The sequence below is a fragment of the Rhagoletis pomonella genome, unplaced genomic scaffold (assembly GCF_013731165.1).
Source record: "Rhagoletis pomonella isolate Grant_MI unplaced genomic scaffold, Rhpom_1.0 Rhpom_scaffold_00003, whole genome shotgun sequence".
NCBI classification, from domain to species: domain Eukaryota; kingdom Metazoa; phylum Arthropoda; class Insecta; order Diptera; family Tephritidae; genus Rhagoletis; species Rhagoletis pomonella.
The window spans coordinates 20,751,594-20,775,677 of record NW_023458557.1 but is presented as its reverse complement, the minus strand read 5'-3'; the positions used below and the strand labels follow the sequence as shown (position 1 = coordinate 20,775,677).

At 42.2% G+C, this 24,084-nt stretch overlaps 2 protein-coding genes across 3 annotated transcripts in view; one reads left to right on the top strand and one right to left on the bottom strand.

Annotated features, from left to right (window-relative positions):
- Nucleotides 1-24,084, top strand: part of LOC118735062 (transcription initiation factor IIB) — a gene marked incomplete at its 3' end in the record, with an annotated part of 135,094 nt that overhangs the window by 83,511 nt on the left and 27,499 nt on the right.
- Nucleotides 1,924-2,668, bottom strand: LOC118735063. Its single transcript, XM_036464663.1, has 2 exons — nt 2,502-2,668; nt 1,924-2,389 (listed from the first exon to the last, which is right to left on the bottom strand). The coding sequence occupies exon 2, from the start codon at nt 2,383-2,385 to the stop codon at nt 1,933-1,935; it is 453 nt and encodes a 150-aa protein (XP_036320556.1). The 5' UTR covers nt 2,386-2,389; nt 2,502-2,668; the 3' UTR covers nt 1,924-1,932.

Sequence of the window (24,084 nt, the reverse complement as noted above, 5' to 3'; positions counted from 1 at the left end):
TAAATACATCTTGAGTTCTAATTTTAGTCGATATGTATGACTTTATATCATCCGAAGAAGTATCTTTAGCAAATCTAGAGACAAAGATTGATCTTCTCAGAGGAATTACAACCAACTTTTTGGTAATGATGTCTGATGTGCGGGGCTCCGAATTATTCGGAGGAACTAAGTTAGACAGTGGAGCTTGAGATGTTGATGGCAACACTGTTAAATCAACGGTTTGACTATTTTTAGTAGTAGACCTAGTGGATATGGCTTTAGAAATCGGAGGCTCCAATGCCTGAGGGCATGGAGAAGATAAATTAATAAGTTCTAAGGACTGGGATGGAGGATTTTTTTTACTAGAATCCGTGGCTGTCTTTTTAGGTGGACTAATAACATGCCCACCTTTATTTTCTCGGCTATCCTCAGAGTGTGGAGGGTCGTCGAGACAAGTGAAAGACCTAAACATTTTTTCGTAATGCTTAAATTTTTCAACAAGCGCCGACAGATCCTTCCCGATCTCAGAAAAACCATTTCTGGACTGCCTGAAGAATTTAAATAAATCAACTTCGGTTGATCTACATTTTTGACAAGACCAACGAAGACCCTTACCCTCGTTAATAGCGTCTAATACTCTACCGCTCAAACCAGCACATTTTATATGGGCAATCCCATCGCAGAGCCAGCATGACACATAGGAGTCGCTTTTAACGTGGCAATTGGTGTAAATACACGACATGTTTAAAATTATATTTATTTTTAGGTTTTAGAAGCAAAAAAGCAAAAACGGTTTTGAAAACGATGTATTAATCAGTGAACCAATCAGCTGGTAAATATCAGTTAGCGAACAGTTTTAAATGCACATAATAGATCATTATCTCCCTGTCATCTTCAGCGACACTTTAACAAAAAAATGTGGAGCGTTTAGTAGGGATATGAGAATCGTGGTTCGAATGCGATTCACTGGCTGTGGTTTGATGGACGTTAGACCTTACATTGAAATCGTTCTGTATGACCTTCATCAACCCCATCCCGACTCGTTCAGTTCGCCTCTATGTATGTACACATGTTCCGTCTTTGCTATTTAGTTTCAGTACGCATTACATAAGCTACGATAGATGAAAGTCATTGGTAAATGATTTGGCTATGAATCTTTACTTGTTTGCTTTGATCGATTTACCAGCAATGTACTGAGGATATAATATAACAAAACTATGGATATAACAAAACTAAACTTAATTAATTTATTCAGTAATTCATTTCATTTACAACGTAATTATTATTTCAATATCATTCTTCTTTTTTTATTTTTATTTATTTTTTTTACGGGGTTCTCCCGAATTCTCTTTCAGAAAGCGACGACAGATTGGGTTGGTGCAAAGCATCTCTGCGACGAACCATAGACGGGCTTCCCGGAACCCGAACGGTTTCTGTCGGGGTGGTTTCGCTGGATGTTAAGAGTAGACTGCGCCGTGGCAGATCGATGGTGCGGATGAATCGTACCGCACGTGATGTGGTTGGTTGAACAGTGGTTGGCATTGAGGATGAGGGCAGCGTAGACGGCCCCATGGTTGGAGTTCGAATGCTCCGGTCCCTATGGTGCAATTGCTGTTGGTACATTTTCAACAGGTTCCTCGCATGCATGTCCACTTGGGTTAAGAGGGTCACTAGAGTTGGGTCCCCTGTGGTCCTTGGTGTGTTGGGTTCGGTCTCGGATACCGGAGTTGCATTAACCCCCTGCTTTTCTTCGGTTTGTACGGCCACCGTCTTCATTTTCCCACGGGCTTCCACTTTTAGTGGGGTGACCAGGTTATTTCGTAGCGCACGGAGGGATAAACGGTCCTCGCACCGCACCGTGCTACCCGCTTTGTGGTAGCATACCAGTCGAAATGCTAGGTCCCGGTTGACACCATTGTACACCCGCAAAGTTGCCTCGTAGTGAAATGGGTACTATGGCGTACGGAAACCGACAATAAAGGCGGTGTTGTCTAACATGTTGCGTGGTACGCCTTTGGCCAGTGACGTCCTGAAGTCGCTGAAGCCGATTTGGTCAGGAGAACTGATACGTAGATAGCCAATTGCGGCACGGTGTGTCGGCTCGTCATGCCACTGGGCGAAGAGGACGCGAATTTCCCCGCCAGTCGCTTGTGACTCGAATGGCGGTGCATGGACATCGAGGATCGAGGACTTCCCTACCCCACGCAACCGACAAAAAACCGATTCGGCTGCCGACAAGTACGGGCCATCCGAGCCCTTGGGAATCACGGCCAAGAGGTGTTTTTGCGCTTTAGGGTCGACCTCGAGCGCGAATATCGGCAGCGCGTCCTTATGGTCCCACTTGATTGTTAGACGCATCAGATGCTGCACTTGCTGGCCAACCTTCACATACGGCGGGAGTACCATGGTTCTGAAATGGCACTTGAGAGTTAGTTTGAGAATAACTGTGAATCGAAACGGGTGTGGATTTTTATTATGCACCATTACACACAACCAACCCCGTTACTACGTGTACCGCTTACCTCGTCTACTTATAGATATTTAGCGTGCGTAAACGTTTGTGACGGAGAAAATCCCAAGAAAAGTGGCGTCGGTTTTGAGTATTTCCCCGAAGATGGCCCTTTCTGTTCGACTAGTGCCACTACCAAGTTATCAATACGCGATTTATCCGATTGTGGCGGATCGATTGTGGATGCGTTTCGAGCCTTATGGGATATCACATTTGTTTTTGTTTGCTTAAGGAGCCGGGTACCCTGTAATAAGACAGTATCAATGGAATATGGAGGCCCCCCATATATTCATCGAAATTCTTGAGAAGGCGAATGTACTGAATGAGTTAACGTGTTGTGATTAAATCGGCGGAATAATTGCCAAGCACTCGGTGTTTAGCATCGATCAGTTCATATGAATTCGAACCAAGTTTCCGTGAAACATAGCCTCTAATTTTTGGTGGGGCTAGTTTTTGTGCATAGCCCCCTCCGTCCACGCACTGTTTAGGATTGGGAATGTACACTTCCGAGCCTATCTCGAAATGGCGTTCCGTTGTGCGGTTTGTTGATATTGCTCGAACTGTTTGTCTCGAATTTCATCAGCCAGAACTTTACGCTGTTCCACATCCTGTGTATGGTATGGATTTACATCCAATAATTTATATTCGTTTCCATCTTTCACATATTCACGACCAGTGTGCAGGAAATATGGCGTGTAGCCCGTGGCTGAATTCACTGAAGTGTTAATATCATGAATAACACGAGAAAGATGGTTTTCCCAGGAGGAATGTTCAAGAAAGTCAGCCATGTGAGCACGTAATCCAAGTTTAATGCTTTTGTTTGTCGCCTCGACCTGATTGGCTTGTGGATGGTACAAAGGCGTTTTCATGTGTTTGATGTTATAATCGGCGCAAAGTTTTGCGAAGGTTTGACTGATGAATTGAGTACCATTATTTGATATAATGAGTTCGGGGCAGCCATTCACCGTGAATATATGTCGAAGATAATTGACTACGGATATGGCGTTTGCATTTTTCATGGGCTGCGCCAAGACATATCGCGAATAACAGTCGATGGCTACGAAGATCCATTGGTTACGATTTTTAGGCCCTTATTATGAGTTGCATTCGATTTTCGATCTTCGCTGGTTATCGAAGATCGAAGATCGAAAGTGAAATTCGTATTATGAGCTATGCAACCGTGTCGAAATTTTCGTTGAGTATCGAATTTTCTGTCGAACAGAATTTTGCTTTCGATGGGGTAGCGAAGTGTTAGAAAATTGTGAAAAATGTATGATTTTGCATTTGTTTTCTTACTTTTTGGCGGCTAGACACTAATTTTAAACAATTTTTTATCAATTTCATGCAGTTTTAACGTCGTGAGTACAAAACACAAGCTCGAAAGGCTGCTTTTACTTGTGAAGGAAAATCCCAATACTCAGCTGGCACGATCTCTGAGAACAAATCATAGAGCTGTGGATAGTTTTAAAATATTTTAAATAGATTTGGCTCACAAACGCCTCTTTAGACAGTCGGAGGTTTTTAGTAAATCTGTAGACAAATTTCTTAAATATATTTCATGTCAAAATATATTGTAAAGACTACACTTAAACTCTTAAACATTTACTACTCCTGGTCAGTTCACTAAACTCTCATCCTCTGACGAATCGTTGAACCCCAGAACTTCGTTGTACTATTTTTTACCACGTTTTTATAAACTTGCTTTCTTTTTTATTTCATTTTAATTTGCACAAATTTACATAAATATGTGTAAGCGCACTATTTAGTTTGCTCGATTTGTAAACAAAGCTTCTCAGCGGTGAAAAATATGCTATTGTGGACAACATAAACGAGCGAAGTTCACAATAGCGCTATTCTTCATCGAATGAGCGCCATAATACCACTTGAAAATTCGTTCCATCAGCACTTTCGACCACAGTCGAAGATCGAATGTAACTCATAATAGGGGCCTTAGACATGGGCAGCTTACCAACGAAGTCAATCGATAATTGCCTACCCGGTCGTTTTGGTTCTCTATATTCGCGGTGAGGTGTTTTGGTGCTCTCATTACTTGCACCCCTATTGCGAGTGTCGACTGGCAGTAGATAAACGACTATTAAGCGATTATCGATTATCGATGGTATTGTGAGTGTCGCTTAGTCGCTCAATTAGCGACTGTGAATACTTTTTAATCGCTCATCCTTCTATTGCTGTTTTTTAGTCGTTGGAGTTTGCGTTTATAAAATTTACATAAGAAAGTGGTACTATAATGGATAAAAAGTAAGTCAATTGAATTGGAAGTTGTAAAAAATTGTGAAACATACATATGTATGTACATATGTGTCTGAATTACAGATCAAAAATTGTAAGCAACAAAAGGCAACTTGCGCGGTTGGTCGAGCTGATGCAGGAGAGTGAGGACATAGGCAAAGGAATTTCCGTAAAGAGCAGTGGAGGAAGCTCCGCTTCTTTTTTGAAAGATATACAATATTTCTTGTGCATATAATTCCGGCTACGCCATCCACAGTGTTTTTGCGCAGAACCAACATCAAAGTTTACAAAATACTGCATAATTTATTAATTAACTAGTGCTCGGAAACTTGAAATCTTTATGTTAAATTAAAGTTTAATTCTTTCACTACACTTGTATGTTAAAGTTTTAAAACTCGGGTCACGCGTTTGGACACAAATACTCAACATTATTGTACAAATAACTAAACGGTACCGTATTTCTTAAACTTCCATAAAATTTATTAATGAGGAAAACAGCTTTTCCTGCAAATCCTGTAAAACCTAAAAACCTTGAAGCATCGAGAACGCAACTTCTATTCATAAAATTCACATATGTACATACACTTCATCTTCCAACTCCAAGGGATCCGACGAATCTCGCAATTCCCTCCTTGCTTTAGCCAACTCTACTAATCTATTAGCTTCCACATCATCTTCCTCATCACTAAACCATATTTCAACTGTGTCCATTTTTTTAATTTTATAATAAAAGCAATTATTTTAAAAACGATGTAAATGAAACATTAAAGAAACAAATGTAAACAAACAAACAGCTGTTTACAATTCCGTCAACCATTCACAATAGTACAAATTTTTATCGATCAAGTTACACAATAGCATAATAAAAGATGATCGACTCGATCGACAAATTTCTATTCTACTGCCAGTCGACACTCGCAATAGGGGCCTTGGTTTAATGCGGTGGCATAGTTCACACTGCCGAACGTACTGGTAAACGGACTCATACATGTTTGGCCAGTAATAGCGTTGTGAGATACGTCTATAAGTTTTCCAAACACCCTGATGCGAATGTTGGTTATGATTTTCATCGAGGACTTTTGCTCTGTCAGAAGATGGTACACAAAGTGTGCACAGTATTTCCGCAGTTTGATTGGAAAATTTCAATCGATGATATAGAAGGTTGTTCTCGATTTTATATCTATCTAATGGTTGTTTTGAGGCCATGGCATGCATTTTGTTGTACCATTTATCGCACGTGTTTGGGTCAATGTTGATTCCGGATGTGATTGGGATACGATTAACGTGAAAATTACTTGGAAGGTCAATTGGATTTCTACGAACGATGTTGAGAAGAACAAAAGAACGAGATAAGGCGTCAGGAAGTTCTAAATGTTTTCCTGGTTTATGAATAATTTTGAGATCGTATGGTGATAATCGGATCGCCCAACGGCATAAACAGCCAGTTGGTTCTTTGAGAGTTTGTAGCCAGTGCAAAGCTGCATGGTCCGTTACCACAACCAATTCACGACCCTCAAAATATGGACGGAACTTTTCGACCGCTAAGAGAACGGCTAGGCATTCCCGTTCAGATGCTGTGTAATTTTGTTCGGCTTTCGAGAATTTCTTAGAAAAATACTGAACCACACGTTCATTCCCATCATGTTCTTGTACTAGAACAGCTACCGCTGCGATCAGCGAGGCATCGGTATAAACCTTGAATGGTTTTGAATAATCGGCCATAGTCAGAACGGGAGTGGTAGTTAAACACTCTTTGAGTTTGAGAAAGGCTTGTTCAGCAGCGGTATTCCTTTCAATGGGTCCTTTTCGGTTTCCTTTATATAATTCACAAAGGGCAGCTGTGATCTCCGAAAAATTTGGAATAAAATTACGGTACCAGCCTGCTGCACCAACGAACCGTCTGACTTCTTTTGCCGTTTTGGGCCGTGCAAATTCAACAATAGCTCGAATACAAGATGGATTCGCAGATAGACCCTCTTGCACGGTGGGCAGGAAGCAAAGATAGGTTGCATAAAAATGTCGACAAAAACTGAAAGCAGGGTTGTATTTGTTGATATTTTTAGGTTAAGAATCCCTTTGAATTGAAATCCTAGCTGCTCCTGTTTTAAAGATATCCACATTTTACCTAGTTATGATAGGACCGACTTTTGCGAAAGAGAAAAACATCCTTGTGCATTAAATATTCAACAATGTATGTGTGAGTAAATGTGTGTATATATATTATGTGAAAATATAAGTTTATGTAAGTTTTTAGCCGGTTTCAATCGTTTCCAAGCCGCACCACGTAGAGGCTACTTACTTTGCACCTCTTTGTTCTTTTTTTGGTTTTATTTTTTTATATTTTTTCTTGCTTTATTTTTTTATATTTGTTTTTTGTTTCCTTTTATTTTTTTTGTTGGCTTACCATATAATATAGTCACACATTTTAGTATTTAAATATTTTATTATTTAGTTAAGTTTTTATATATGCTGGAATGAAAATGTCATTACAGTTTTCTTCAGGCGACTCACAAAAGTTGGTTTATCAATCATATTTATTTTGAATCTATCCCAGAATTTAATGAATTCCCTATGAACTGACTTCCCGGCCTGCTCGGACCATAATCCTAAACCATCGTTATTCAAGAATGAAATAGATTGATTTAAATGTTTAAGGATAAAATGGATTTTGACAGTTTGAGAAATTCCAGTACTTTTCAAAGCTGTGCGGAGTTCGTTAAGATTTTTATCAAAATTACTAAGATCCGCTTGTTTTGCGGAAAACCATGTATTCACGATTTTGCTCATGGCTTTGAACGAGGCAATATATTTGGTATTGTTTTTACTGAGAGTTTCTTCCATACAAACTATGTTCGACATTTTTTTGTATGTGGAAGACACTGTCAGCAAAAAATAAATAATTGAAAAAAATCAACGAAATTTCTGGTAACTTCAGACTTGCACGGCACGGTACTTATAAGTAATCTAGGTTTCACGAAAAAAAAAAAAATAAATAAAGGGTAACATTAAAATATCAGTCATTTGTTTCGTTGCTGTCAGCTTGTTTCAAAACTTCTGGCTTTTGCTATAATTGTAAAACTCTGTGCATGTCATTTTAACGTATTTAGGTACATACTTATATTAATCATCAACTATTGCTTATGCAAAACGTGCTACATTTAAAAAAAAAATCGCATATGAAAGAGCACCAACCCAACTCGTAATAATTTAAGTATACAAATTTTAGTATTTAGTATAGAAATATTCAATTGAAATACGCCAATATTAAAATGAAGCGCTTTGCACTTAACGGATGCTTTTTCATAATTAAGTTAAAAAAAAAATGTATTTAAATTCCATGCTGTCTGTAATGGGATTTGAACCCTGACGCTCTGGAAATTAGCAAATTGTGGCAAGCATCTTCGTGCACTCAGCTACAGCCAGACATGTAAATGTGCATTCAAATGTTCAGTTTGATTCAACACCACGTGTGCATGGTATGAAAGTATTGTTTTTAAGTACGAACATTTCAAAACGATAATCAAATAAAAAATATTCATGTTTACTATGCGTTATTTCCCCCAGTAAATTCATAAAATTTTTCTTAATATTACAACGCGTTTTTTCTCTCAGCGTAGTCATTTTTAAGCAAAATTTGTGCAATCAAATCGAAAGCCGGGACACTTAAATGAAACCCGGGACATTTTAAGGTTGGACCGGGACATCGGGACAAATAGTCTAAAACCGGGACATGTCCGGGAAAACCGGGACGTCTGGCAGCCCTACACACAAAGCGCATACTTTCATGCGATTTTCCTTATGATCGCATTTGTGTTCTGGATGTACAATAGTCATTATTTCCTGAAAGAAGAGTACATAAATACCAAAATAAATCTCATACAAGCTTTGAATTTATTTACTTATTATGAGGAGTACCGTTGGCCTAAGTTAGAGCATTTTTATTTCTTGCACAAGCGCAGTGCGACTTGCCTGCGCTACTTGCTTATAGCAACAAACCTTTAATAAAAAATTACTACCGTATTATATAGCATACAATATTGTATACATACATACATATATTGCGATATTGAAAGTGTTTGTAATGGGAAAGTTCACGCTACAGAAAAAGGTAATTGTGGTGTTTTATCTAAGTTGTATACCGGTAGCGCCCAATAAATCTCGATCAATTATTCTTTCGGTAGGAAAAAATTAAAATGTTTCACATTGATTTGATCCGTTTTAGTGAGTTAAAAAAGGGGAACAGATTTGTATGAGATTTCTTTTCGTATAAATATGCTCTAATTATCGAGAAGTACGCCTTCCTCTTTTGCAAATATGTATATCCTATCAGAAGTATATAAAATGTGGATATCTTTAAAACAGGAGCAGCTAGGATTTCAATTTAAGCGGATTCTTAACCTTAAGATATCAACAAATACAACCCTGCTTTCAGATTTTGTCGACATTTTTATGCAACCTATCTTCGCTTCCTGCCCACCGTGCTTGAGACAAACGTAACCCAGGAATTCCAATCGTTTACAACAAAAATTCGATTTGTATGTTGAGATGGTTAAGCCGGCCCCAGCTAGACGTTTTGCAACAATAGCCAATATCTTAACGTGTTCTTCAAACGTCGAAGTGCAAATTATAAAATCATCCAAATATGCGAATGCATGTGGAACCAAATCACGGAAAATTTTATCAATGAGATTGGCTAATGTGGCGGGTGAATTTCTCAACCCCATCGCCATGCGACGAAAAGCATAAAGTCTGTTACCGAATGCAAAAGCGGTTTTCAGTTGACTCGATTTTGCCAAAGGAATTTGAAAGAAAGCTTGAGACAGATCAATACTGGTTAGGTATTTAGCTGACTTTAGTCGTGCTAAAATTTGGTTAGTATCCGTAATTGGATAGGCATTTGGAATGGTAATTTTATTCAGCTCCCTCGCGTCCAAGCACACGCGACACGTTCCGTCTTTCTTCTTTACAGCCAGAACTGGTGACCGCCAAGGGCATTCTTCGATGGTCATAATGATGTCACGACCATACATTTTATTCAATGCGGCTTGAACTTGTTCAGCCACATATGGCGATACTGGATACTGGCGTTTCATGACGGGATTTGCATCACCCGTACCAATTCCAATTACGTGTTCGATCTGATTAGTGATATTTAAAGGACCAGACTCAGGAGTTGGATTAAAAAGTCTGAGAACGGCGTCCAACATTTGTTTTTGATCTGGGGTGAGATTATGTGGAAGGCTGGCGCTCGTTATTTTTGGGGTATCTAGTTCACCCTCTAAACCGAGTGTGGAAGCGTCAATTGGCTCCAGATCATTACTCATAGAAGATACCTGAGCGTGTTCTTTCCCACTCCCTGGTGGCTGGTTACAAAAATTAATAAATGTATCCCCGTAACCATTTCGACTTCAGCGGATGCAGCTTCTTCAGTATCACCTTTGGCTGTATGTTTTAAAAGTCGTTTAACTTTCTCTTAGTTTTGCACTAGTTCGAAAAAAAAAGCCTCAAGGAATGTCCGTCCCATAATTGGGTGTTTCAGTGAGATAGGTACGACAAGAGTTGGCACCAGTCGGGTAAGACTACCGACCGTATATAATACATCCACTTTACCAATGGCCTTAAATGAAATCGAATTATCGGCAAGACCAATGGAGGTTTTGGTAGGTTGCAACTGCCCCCATCTGTACTTCTCATAAAATGTTTGTGAAATGACTGTGACTTCGGCTCCACCATCGAGTAAAACCGCATGAGACTGGTTGTTAACCATAACCGTGAGATAATCGCGACAATCGTTCGGCATATTATATGTCAAGCATTTGTATGAGATAAAGAAAACATCGCGGAGTCGTGGTTGGTTAACTTGATTGACTGCGTCTTGCTGGTTAGTAGGGACTGGAGCTAAAGTAGGTTTGGTAATTGGTAGTGTTCGTTAAGAACATTTAGTTGATGGTTCTTTGTCATCCCTTTGATTTTGATTAGATTCATTAAGAATCAGAGTAGAATTATTATTGGAATTCGGGATAAGATTTGTCGATTTGTAGAGGGACTTCGGTAGAGTGCGGATTGTTAGAGACAGTGGATTTAGAAAAAGTTGTGGCCTCTGAGTACGATGGACCACTATTCCCAATCGACTCCCTTACGCGTTTTTTTTTTTAACTAGAGCATTGATCGGACGTAACCCTTGGTCGTGTACATTTGTAGCAGATCACCCTATGCGGCTGGGTTTGACACTTTTTGAAGTGATGGCCCCACACGAGACATTTGGCACCTCGTACATTTTCGTCGCCCTCAACAACGAAAAATGGGTCGACGATAGTTCCTACCTTCGTCTCATTCTCCTTTAGATTTTTGTCATTTTTATAATCCTCGACTGGTTTCGAATACCTACGTTTCTGAGATGCTTTAATTGGTTTCTTTTGCTTGTTCAAGTATGCACATTCCCTGTCATCGGAGTCGGACCCAGGAAACGAAGCGGTATATGTGAAGACTCATCCGGTGGATCATGTATTGCCGAAATTTCCCGTGGCACTGATCGCTGTCTATCCGAACGGGTTCTTTCCGGACGGGGTGTGGCAACAATGAATAAATGCGGTGCAATTCGCTGAGCGAATTCACGCAATTGCTCCAACGTGTGGAATTGTCGAATGTGGACGAGTTCACGCAGATGATCGGATAAGGTACCAATGATGATATCGAGGTGGTCCCGTTCATCCAGACCACAGGAATTACCCTGCAATTGGAATGTCAAGTCATCGATATGTTTCAGCAGTGTTTGCGAACGTGGGTCGAATTTAATCTGTGCATATGACATTATTACTTGGGCCCGAGTATGTTTGTTGAGGAAACGAGCTCGAAGTTTCGTGCATAAATCTTGATAATCTCTGAAATTCCTCAGTGCGGTGAAGTACCATTGTCGAGCGGCCCCCGTGAGTGTGGGCACCAAACGCGTAACCAATTCGTGGTCGGGTGCTCCAATCTTATATCGAAATGAGCCACTAATAGCCAAATAATCTTCAACCGATAGAAATTTTTCGTTCACATGAACGCCATCGAATTGAGCACGTCCCATCCATGATGGTAAGCATCTGAATTTCCTATCCATTGCATCCGCTTGGGCAGATTCGTCGAATATAGTGGCTTGATTTGGTCGTGATTGTGGTTGACCGGATAGCGAATAATTCGGATATAAATGAGATGGTTGATTAATTGGTTCTTGGATATGTGACGTTCTAAGACCACGGTAGGTATTGATCGTTTTTATTTGTAAGGTTGAAGGACCACCCAAAGAACCATGCGGAGGATCCACCGAGGGTGGTATCCAGGTATGATTCCAGGTCGTTGGCATGGTTTGGTTCATATCACGAACGTAAGGAATTTGTGTCTGCAACTGAATCCGATCACGGATCATTTGCTGTTGCATCTGTGTTTGGGCTCTCAGCAACTCAGACACCATTACAGACAGTTGGTGTAATGAGGGTGTTGGTTCCGTTCCGCCTGACACTGAATTGAGAGCGGCTGGTTGAGCATTTGAATTAACCGTACTGGTGGTCAGGGTATACCGCGGTTCAGTTGCCTGACCCGAAGTCGGTATATTCTGGTTTGGAATCGAATCTGGTATGGTTAAGGGTAAGTATTGTGATGGAACAGTATTCTGAGGTGAACTCATCGTTTCCCGTTCGTTCTCAAAACCATGGAAGGTCGAGATCAAACTTAATTGGGGATCGCACGTCGGGATTCCCGTATTCGGTGAAGACACCCTAAGCTCACGAATCTTCGACTGAAATTTTCCGATCAGATCTGCCTGACGTGACGCCGACTCGGGTTTTAACTTCAACCGAGCGGTTCGATAACAATAATGTATCATTTGATGAAGACGACCCTGAGGTGTTAACACCTCATTCGCCTTCAGTTCCCGATATGCTCTCTCACATATTTCCAACTCATTCATTTGGTGTATGGCATGGGCTTTTATCAACCATGGTTGGCCATCGTAAGCAGATATTTTACCATTGAGAGCGGCTATTTCGGTGTCGGTCCATTGAACCGGCGTTGGATATAGGTTATATATCTCCCCTTCGATCTGTCGCTGTTCGTCTGTCAAATAAGTTGCATCGAGACTGGGAAACAATTCCATGTTCAAAGACTCAAATACCAAGTTGTAAATTCCGATTATTAAAAAATTCTGCCAACGGTAGACGTAAAGTCCGTACTATTAAAGTCTATGTTATAAGATGATGGTACTCGATTTAAAATCAGTACAGTATTTACTTCAGTTTATTATTTATTATTATTATTATTTTATTCTATGAGTATGTCGTTTTGAATATCCACTTTCAAAAGTAATGCCGCGTAAATCGTTCACTATTTGAATATTGCTCTAAATCTAATTAGTTTAACAAAAAAGTCACGCTCAGTTGTATATCTCATGTGATTTTCGGTCCAAGATTTTGTTTAATATTATACCGAACATGGGCTGAGAATGGCGTTTAACGCACTAGCTCGTATCTTTTTATGGACCAAGTTGTTTGCTCCCGGGATGCAGCGAAGGCCTTGAATACTTGGGAGTATTACCTGTATCTCCTTCGGTCCCTTCTGTCGCCAACAAGGTACGCAACAAAGATCAAGACCCCCGAATTTATCGGAAGAACAAGTCAGACTGAGAATATTCAACCAGCTTGAGAATGTTAACCGAGATTACTTTGATACGAGTTTCAAATTTTATTGGGAATGAATACCCAAAGAAATTATAAAAAAAAAAGAAAAATTAATAGTTTGGTTCAATTAATATTGACCGTGTTATCGGTTACGTTGCTTAAACTTATACCGAAAGACGAAAAGAAAAATGATCGGTTCAAAAATCTTGACCGTCGATGTGTGGTGTTACTTGATTAAAAAATTCAATTAACCTGCTTTTCAGAATTGGCGAACTGAACTGAACGAGAATGGCTATGACTGCTGATCAATGGTGTTCGCATCGCAGATCGATCACCATTCACCCCCACGGAATTAAATAATCAAAATATCCACAAAAATTTTGATTGAAAACGAGCTCCAATAAAAATCAATTAAATCATGCCGTGTGAAGACTGAGAACGATATTGATTTACAGTGATTATGAATTCAAAAGATAATTATTTGATTCAATCTCAATGATGATTTATAATAGCGGAATTTCTAAAAGAAAAATTTATCAAAAATCTATTAAACTCGAATATGTATGGTTCACCGACGTACAATTTTGTGACCAACAAAATGAGAATAACGACTAAAAGATTTTAATTTTTCCTTAAATCTAATTTTATGATGTATTAAATTGATTCGATGATGAAATTGCTATTTTCCCTCAGCTGAGCACGCGGTTATTTTATGCCGGGCTTAAGTGTGGTTATGTTCAACGAAAACTTATTCTTTTTCACCCGCATAGTTGGGCGCCAATGATTTGCTTGACCTTGGTTTGTCGGTCCAAACAGGAATCTTTATTTACGGTTGATGGATAGCTCGTTTCCAATGGATGGTGGCAAGAAAGTGGCTGACTTACGTGTAATGATTTTGTATTACCGGCTTATGGTGACTCAATTGCTGTCAAATGAATAGTCCAGATTTGATGCTCACAACGTCTTTATTCTACGCAACAACATGGCTGGGGATTTGCCGGAAGGAAGGAAGCTGCCGACCTTTTGCCTCTATTAATTTCCACTGAGGGGTGAGTATCGACTCCCCGAATGTCGCCAGCTTTTAATACAAGGTTTTAATCCACTTTAATTACTTGGTTGTAATTCCGTTCTTGCGAGGGCTGATGAGTATGGTTCGCTCCGTGTACCATTCCAAAAAAAGAAATATATTTTTCTAGCCTCGTGGTATGTGGCCACCGATTCTTTTATCGTATGTCAGTGTGGCCGTTTTCATAGTGGCCATGTCAATTCGTGTCTATACCGATATGATGGTTCGTGTCTTGAATAACTATTGGTTACGAACATTCATCTGGTAACCCCCCCTTTTGAAGTTTAGCTTTGACAGTTTTGTTATGTTTACATTTCAGGGTAGCCATCGGGAAGGCGAAAGCCTCCAAAGCCATTGGACCCGACGGAATATGCATGTTGCTGCTGAAAAATTTGAGTCCTGCGGGAGTAGCGTACCTAACGGAGATCCTCAACCTGTCTATGGCAATCTCGTCATTCCAGACATCTGGAAAATGGGGAGAGTGCTCCCACTGCTCAAACCGGGGAAACCATCCAACAAAGGAGAGTATTATCGCCCGATAACTCTTCTTTCCCCGGTAGCGAAGATACTCGAGGCCCTGTTGCTCCCGTACTTTACGAACCACTTGACCACAGCTAAGCATAAACATGGGTTCCGAAAAGTGCATAGCACAACAACAGCATTTAACGCCATAAACACTCAGATAACTCGTGGCCTAAACCGAAACCGCCCCTGTGAGAGAACTATTCTAGTAGCGTTGGACCTGTCCAAGGCGTTCGACACTGTCAGTCATTCAACGCTACTAGAAGATATAGAGGTCTCCTCACTCCCACAGGGACTCAAACGGTGGTCGGCGAATTACCTGAGTGGTCGACACTCGTCAGTAATTTTCAGAGACAAAACTTACAAGCCACGTAAAATTAAACAGGGGTACCACAGGGTGGTGTCCTGTCTCCGCTACCGTTTAATTATTACATCTGAAAGCTTACTCAGCTACCGGAGAGTGTTAATATAGTCGATTGTTCGATTATGGCGTCTGGGAATGGAATTGATGACTTGTGCTCGAAACTAAATGGTTACCTCGCCGAACTTTCTCGCTTCTTCACTGCAAGGAGCCTTGCCCTATCCCCTGCGAAATCCTCGGCAACCCTTTTCATCACCTGGACGAAGGAGGTCAGACTGCAACTGGGTATTCACGTCGATGGCGTAACAATACCGACGGTGAATAACCCGAAAATCCTCGGAGTTACCTTCGACAGTCTGCTCTCCTTCTCGGCGCATACAACCGCAATTGTCAACAAAGTACGGAGCCGCAACAATGTCCTCAAGTCGCTCGCCGGCAGCACTTGGGTCAAAGATAAAGAAACGTTGTTGGCAACATACAAGGCAATTAGCCGGCCGGTTCTAAACTACGCAGCGCCCGTATGGTCGCCGGGGACTAGCAGGACGCAGTGGATGAAGCTACAGACCTGCCAAAACACGGCATTACGAACTGCGACAGGATGCCTCCTGATGACGCCCCAACACCACCTACATGATGAGGCCCAGATGCTCCCAATAAAGGAGCATAACATAATGCTCTGCAAGCAGTTCCTTGCCGGGAGCCACAGACGTGGCCATCCCAGCGGACAGCTGCTCGCGGAAGAGCCCTCGCCACGGCACGTCAGGAGGCATCTACGAACTGACGGGCGAAGTCCAGAGGTTCATCAAACAGCCTCTGGACCCGTCAACCTACCGACAGGCCCTGAGCGGCATTCACAGGGAATCACTCTCAAATTATGTAGACTCCGCCCTGTAAATGCCGTTCTAGGCACACAGCCACCGGACGTGGACGGGACAGAACTTTGTCTGCCTCGGGAGACCCGCACTACAATAGCCCAACTTCGCTCTGGCTATTGCAGCAGGCTCAACTCCTACTTGAGAAGAATCAACGAGGATGTGCCCAACCAATGCCCGGCATGTGGAGAGTCGCCACATGACTCCCGGCACCTCTTCACATGCCCTGAGAACCCCACTCAGCTAACGCCCCTGTCCCTATGGACAGCCCCTGTGGAAGTCGCACACTTCCTGGGCCTCCCCCTAGCTGAAATTGACGACAACGATGATGGATGAACCGCCCGAACGGGGCTAAGTAGCCGCTACAACAACAACAACAGCAGTGGTGGAACCACATATAGTTATTTAGTCAACTATTTATTTAGTACTTTACCAAATACAACTTAATCTACTTAACCAAAAGGAAATTTTATTATATGATTTTATGCTGCTGTAGTACGCTGCAACGGTATAACAAGAAGAAAGAAAAACCCGGAGTGGTGAGAACCAGGGTTGCAGGATACATTAAAAACACTGGTAGTAGAGATGTATTAAAAAGTAGTTTTGCTGAGTTGCCACAGGACTCCCGTACCCGGCTTTTAGGTAGCGAAGCGTACTGGAAGTCGTATGATGCGTCCACGTCGTGTTGCGTTTGTTGTCAACGATGATTTCGCAGGACTGTCGGGAGTTGGAGCTGGTTCGGCAGTTTCAGTTGTTACTTCTGATTGTTGAATAGTCTGAGGTGTTGATTCTGAACAGTCATCCGTGCTAATAAACGCTGGTTTGAGGCGATCTATGGATACTTTTACTGCTCTGTTGCATATTCTTATCTTGTAACTTTTAGGGTTGCGTTCTTCAATTTTAAACGGTCCATCGTATGGTGGTGTAAGCGATGATTTAACGGTGTCGTTTCGGATGAAGACATGAGTTGCATCGTTCAACGCAAAATGTACAAACACCTTTCTCTTCGTATGATGTGCTGTATCGGTAGGTTTAACTTTTTGCATGGTGTTGATCAGTTGTTGAACAAATTCCGAAGAGGAGGAGTGTTCAGCTGGCTCGAACATCTCGCCTAGAAGTCAAAGCAAACCCAGGAGTATGACTGGAAGTTCGCGAGCCCAATTTATTGGGCTTGGCGTACACATAATTGATGCCTTCAAGGTGCGGTGGAACCTCTCTATAATTCCGTTTGCCTGTGGATGGTAGGCTGTCGTACGAAGGTGTGTGATACCCAAAACGCGTGATAGTTCATTGAAGAGTAGAGATTAAAACTGCCTCCCCTGGTCGGTGGTGATACGTAGTGGTATTCCAAATTGCTTGATCCAACCTTCAATTAATGCAAATGCGACTGTATCGGCGCTGATATCGCAAATTCGAATCGCTTCCGGCCACCTTGTGAAACGATCAATGATCGTGAGGCAATACTTAAAACCGTTGGAAGGCGGTAGTGGTCCGACCAAATCTACGCTGATGTGTTCAAACCTCTGCGAAGGAAGAGAAAATCTGGAGAGTGGCGCAAAGGTGTGTCTACTTACTTTAGCGCGTTGGCATTGTACACATTGTTGCACAAATTTAGAAATATCGTTATCCATATTGTTCCAAACGAATCTCTGGTTGATTAGTTTGGATGTGGCCTTTGTTGCGCCGTGCGAAATGCCGTGCAACTTTGATATTACAGATGAACGACATGGACGTGGTATGGATCGGCGGGCTATTGCACCCGAAACGTCACATGTGATTGCTGTCTGCGTGTGTAAAAGTTGAATAGCTTTGAGCAGTAACGACGTTGAGCTTGATTTGAGACTTTTGTTGTTGAGCGATGTCCTCGTAGCCGATTATCGCGTTTTTGAGTTGAAGAAGGTTGATACGTGAGAGTGTGTCAGCAGTTATATTTATCGCGCCAGGTAGGTGAACAATACGGACGCAAAATTGACCAATGTAGTCCAACTGACGGACTTGTCTGGGCGATCCTTTGTAATTTTTTTGAGAAAAAGCAAAGGTAAGCGGATTGTGGTCGGTTGCTATAGTGAAGTCGCTCTCTGTCGTACGTGCTGTACTTACGTTGGGTTTCGGTGAACTTCCGAGAGAAAAAGGCGAGCGGCTGTGGCACGTTGTGGACCATTTGATGAATGACTGCGCCCATAGCCGAGTCACAAGCGTCGGTGCATAGTACGATATCAGCACCTGGGGCTGGGTGTGCCAGGGAAGCAGCGTGTATCAAATCTTCCTTGCATTCGTTAAAATGTTTAATGGTTTCGTCGTTCCACGTAGTCGGTGTTCAGTCGTTTTTGATGTTGCGTTTAATGAGCGAAAGGAGTGGCTGTTGATGTTCCAAGGCATGAGTTGATGTTCCAAGGCATGAGGTGAAAGTTCACCATCGCAAGGAAGCGTTTTAGATCGCAATCGATTTGTGGAAGTGGGTAGTTCTTGATGACTTCTACTTTCTCCGGCATTGGTTTAATACCCTCAGGTGTAATCAAGTGACCCAAGAAGTTTATTTGTGTTTGAGCGAACACGCACTTAGAGGGATTTATTGTTAAATGGTTGCGTCGAAGTTGCTCGAATACCGTGCGCACGTGTTGCTTGTGTTACTGCAGCGTCTTCGAGGCAATGCAGATGTCATCCAAATAACAAAAGGCAAAGCGTAATCCTCGAAGTATTTCATCCATATGACGCTGAAAGGTTTGCGCAGCGTTGCGCAAACCGAAGGGTATTCGCAGATATTCAAACAATCCAAACGGCGTAGTTACGGCAGTTTTCTGAGTATCCTTGTCTTCCACGGGTATTTGGTGGTATCCCCGCGTGAGGTCGATTTTTGAGAATACGCTTTTACCATGTAATAAGTGCGATAGATCCTGTATATGTGGTAGGGGTACCGGTCGGGAATTGTTTGAGTATTGAGCGCCCTGTAATCTCCACAGGGGCGCCAAGTGTTTTCTGCCTTGCGGACGAGGTGCAGAGGCGAGGCGTATGGGCTCTTTGATGGTCGGCATACACCGATTTTCATCAAGTACTCGAACTCTTCCTTGGCTACTTTTAGTTTCTCTGGTGTAAGGCGACCAGGTTTGGCAAAAACGGGTGGGCCGTGCGTCTCAATGCAGTGTGTCACTGTGGTGGATACTTCATGGGGTACAGTGTTTGGTGCGATTGTTGTTATGTCTTTGTATTCATTCAAAAGCGTTTCGTATTCGTTGTTATCGTCGTACAATTTTGGTGATGGGGAGGGTACATTGTGAATATTGATGACGCAGGCACGGCTTTTAATTTTTGAGTCCGCGTCAATAATGAAAGCGTTTTTTACTAAAAGGTTGAAGTGGCGCAAAAAATCGGCACCAATAATGTTGTGGGCAGTGTCGGCTGCGATGAATTCCCACTGGAAAGCACGTCTTAGTCCAAAATCTAGATTAAGTCTTACCTTCCCGTATGTGTCAGTAGCTGTGTTGTTCGCTGCATATAGCTGCGGTTCATCTTTACGACGAGGCGAAGGTCCTGCTGTGTGGCTAATAATAGATACGTCGGCCCCGGTATCGATTAAAAAGCTTCGCGCTGATGAACGGTCCGTGATGAAAAGTCGGTTGCTACCTGCTGAATATTTGTCCGTCGTTTCAACAGATTTCTCTTTTTGTTCCGCTATATTTGTCAATCTTGATAGCGATGATGTTGTGCTTAATGCTAAAGAATATGAAGGCCTCTCGTGAAGCGATGCCGATAAAGAACTTGATTGCGCTAGTGATGAATTCAAAAATGGTTGTGGCGGTATTGGGTGACATTTTCCGACGACACCATGCGTTGATGCCGCCCGCGCGATCAGTTTTTTGAGGCATTGTTGAAGTTGCAAGGGGTGTTACATCTTTTAGCGTCGCTCCCATACCTTTGTGATACCAACAAATGGCATCACCAGCTGAGTGCGTATGTCTTCTGTGTGGAGTTGCGGAACGGCTTCTGCGCTCTCGTGTACGAGTCTGACGTTCTTGACTCAATCCGAGCTAGTGTACGTTCGAGATAACCAAACACGGTTTGCTAACGCGGTTGATGGTGTGGGTGCGATGGCTTCGATTGATTGTTTTTGTTGTTGTTGGGAAGCATTGAGTGGTTTAGTGGAGACAGACTCTACGGAATTAACACGAACAGCATCGATGATTTCATCTGCGATTGAGGCAAGTTGTTCTAAGGTCATTTCTGGATTGCCTTTAGCGGCATCCTGCGATGACTGCTCGCGCGGAGATGGGTAGACGTTGGATCCAAAAATCTTTAATAAGTTGTTGATCGCGTGTGACGTCAGTGCGCTGTAATTGCGTGAGCATGTGGCTCGGTTTGTTGTCGCCCAATTGTATCCCGGTAGTCAACTGTTCCAATCTTGCCATTGGAAATGCGGAAAACTTATTGATAATTGTACGTCGAAGTGTACCATTAGCGGTTTTGTGCTGGAGGTGTGCGGACAATTTCGAATGCTTGTTCGTGTAGTCGCTCGTCCATGTACATAACTGTTATGTTAAATTTTGCTTGGTCGCGCTGGTCTTGGCTCATTTTTCCAAAACCGTGGATACGGAAAAAAGCATCGAGACGTGTAAACCACGACTCTATGTTATTGATGGAGTAGCCATGTAACTGAGGCACTTGTACCCGTGCAGCAAAAGTGCTGATGTCAGCGGATTCGTTCGGTGTAGTCTGCGGTTTTGTAGAAGTACCGGCGCTGTTGTCCATCGTAGTTTCGTCGCTACTTTCGTCGGTATTCGGCATGATGATGCGTTTTTTTTTTATCGAGAACGTTCTAAAAATTCCTAGCGAAAAGCAAATGTGGATGTGTTTGCAAAATGGGGGCGCGATTGCTTATGTGTGTGTGTAACTCGTAGAATGCCACAATTCTTCTGAGTTTGCTCAAAATCGAAGCGTCGGGGTCACCAATATAGTTATTTAGTCAACTATTTATTTAGTACTTTACCAAATACAACTTAATCTACTTAACCAAAAGGAAATTTTATTTTATGATTTTATGCTGCTGTAGTACGCTACGACGGTATAACAAGAAGAAAGAAAAACCCGAAGTGGTGAGAACCAGGGTTGCAGGATACATTAAAAACACTGGTAGTAGAGATTTAAAAAGTAGTACCGCCGCCGAAGAAGTAGTCGGATTTCAGCGAGCCCGAAAGAACAACTGGTACGATGAGGAGTGTCAGGAAGCTACAGAGAAAAAAGATGCCGCCTAGGGCGCAAAGCGCGCTACGTGGGACCGCTATAGGGATCTAAAGAGGGAAGCGGAGACGTATTTGCCGCAATAAGAGAGAGGCCGAAATACGTGAGTGCAAAGAGCTTGAAATGCTGGCCGACAGGAAGAATGCCCGAAAATTTTACCAGAGAGTTAGGCGGTTTACGGAAGGTTTCAAGACCGGGGCGTACCCCTGTAAGAACAATAATGGCGACCTAGTAACTGATGTCCAGAGCGTACTTAAATTATGGAGGGAACACTTTTCTGCCCTACTAAATGGTAGCAGCACGGAAAGTTGTGGAGAAGAAGAATCCGAGCCCGCAGTCGATGATGACGGAGTCGATATTCCACCGCCTGACTATGACGAGGTACGTATGTATAGCAATAACGCGGCTGAAAAACAACAAAGCTGCTGGAGCTGACAGCCTGCCAGCTGAGCTATTCAAGTACGACGGCGAGGAGTTCATAAGGTGCATGCATCAACTCTTGTGCAGAATATGGTCAGATGAACGCATGCCCGACGACTGGAATTTAAGTGTGCTCTGCCCAATCTACAAGAAAGGTGACCCCGCCATTCGCGCCAACTACCGCGGGATCAGCCTTCTAAGCATAGGTTTCAAGGTCTTATCGAGCGTATTGTGTGAAAGACTGAAGCCCACCGTCAATGAACTGATTGGGCCTTATCAGTGTGGCTTTAGACCTGGCAAATCCGCCATAGACCAGGTATTCACAATACGCCAAATCTTGGAAAAGACCCGCGAGAAAAGAACTTGTCGACTTTAAAGCCGCTTTTGACATCACTAGAAGGAGTTGCCTATACGCCGCTATGTCTGAATTTGGCGTTGAGCAATACCACCAGCTCCGTCAGAATTGGCAAAAACCTCTCGGACCTGTTCGCCACCAAAGGGGGTTTCTGACAGGGCGACTCCCTTTCATGTGACTTCTTTAATCTGATGTTGGAGAAGATAATAACAGCGGCAGAACTGAACCGCTCAGGAACAATTTACAACAAGAGCATGCAATTGCTGGCTTATGCCGATGACATCGACATCATCGATAACAAAAACCGCGAAGTCTGTTCTGCCTTTTCCAACTTGGATAGGGAAGCAAAGCGAATGGGTCTGGTGGTAAAAGAGGACAAGACGAAGTATCTCCTGTCATCAAACAAACAGTCAGCACATTCGCGTCTTGGCACCCACGTCACGTTGACAGTAACAATTTCGAGAAAGTAGAGAATTTCGTTTACTTGGGAACCAGCATTAACACCGATAATAATGTCAGCATTGAAATCCAACGTAGAATCACTCTTGCCAACAAGTGCTACTATGGAGTAAAGTCCTCTCTCGACGTACGAAAACCACGCTCTATAAGTCACTCATCATGCCCGTGCTGGTATATGGCTCAGAAGCATGGACAATGACAATGATTTTGCGGTAGATTTACGGGCCTTTACGCGTTGGCGACGGCGAGTACCGCAGACGATGGAACGATGAGCTCTATAAGCTTTACAACGACATGGACATAGTGCAGCAAATTAATTAATACAGCGGCACCGCAGGATTGGCCATGTCGTTCGATTATTATATATATTAAACTCGGAACCCGCTTTTGGTAGCAGAGGAAGAGGGAGACCCCCACAGCGATGAAAAGATCAGGTGGAGAAAGACTTGGTTTCACTTTGGTGTGGTTTCCAATCGGCGTCAGTTGGCACAGAGGAGAAACGACTGGCGTGCTTTGCAGAACTCGGCCAAAATCGCTTAGGCGGTTACAGCGCCAAAAAAAGAAGAAGAGGAAGTTAGCTGGGACAAAAGTGTACCGGCCACTGAATCCTTTGTATTCTACTTAATTAAGGAAGTCTTTTAAAGTAATGATTAAACTATTTTTTTTTAATTTCACTATTCACTTGCGATTATATTTATTTTGATTTGTTTCTGTCAAAGCAGCTGATTAAGAACTTCGAATTTCACTATTTTAGTCGGCAACACCGTTGATAGTTACGATCGGATTACAGCATACCAATTTTCGAATTTTCGGAACGGAGCTAAGAATTCGTAACTACGAACTTTCGGATTACAGCATACGGGTGTTAGAACTTCCCGGAACATCTACATTTTCACTTCGCAAAATTTCTAGTAGTTCTTCAAAAGATTTTCGGGCGGGTTATTTCGAATATACCACAGCACTATTTTTTCTTTAAAAGTTAACTTCTTTTCACTTTCTTCCTCTTCACTTTCGTTTTCTTCACAAAAAAAAATTGCCTCTGTTACAGGCTCACTGGCAATTGCCGGCTGCGCTGCCACCTTTGCGGCTTCTAACACTGCATCGCTTTCACCCCTCAATCTGTTTAAACAAATTTCCTTCTGTCTTTTTATTTGCCTCTTGACAGCCCGCTTACTTATTTTGAATTAAAATATTTAAATAATTACTTATTTTCTTTTAATAATTTCCCAAACAAATCGCTTTGTCTCTTTTCTGCTAATGACGCCACTTTAAAGATGCCGAAAACAAACTAAACGAAAAATCTCGTTCGCTGCCGAGTGTTGGATCAGTGTTGCCATAAAAAAATTTCGTTTGGAGCTAAAAAGAGCTAAATAATACTACTAATAAACTACACCGCCTGAGCTTA

Bases quoted from the DNA above. Each gene is read 5' to 3' on its own strand.
- LOC118735063 (XM_036464663.1), bottom strand. From the start codon at position 2,385: ATGGTACTCCCGCCGTATGTGAAGGTTGGCCAGCAAGTGCAGCATCTG.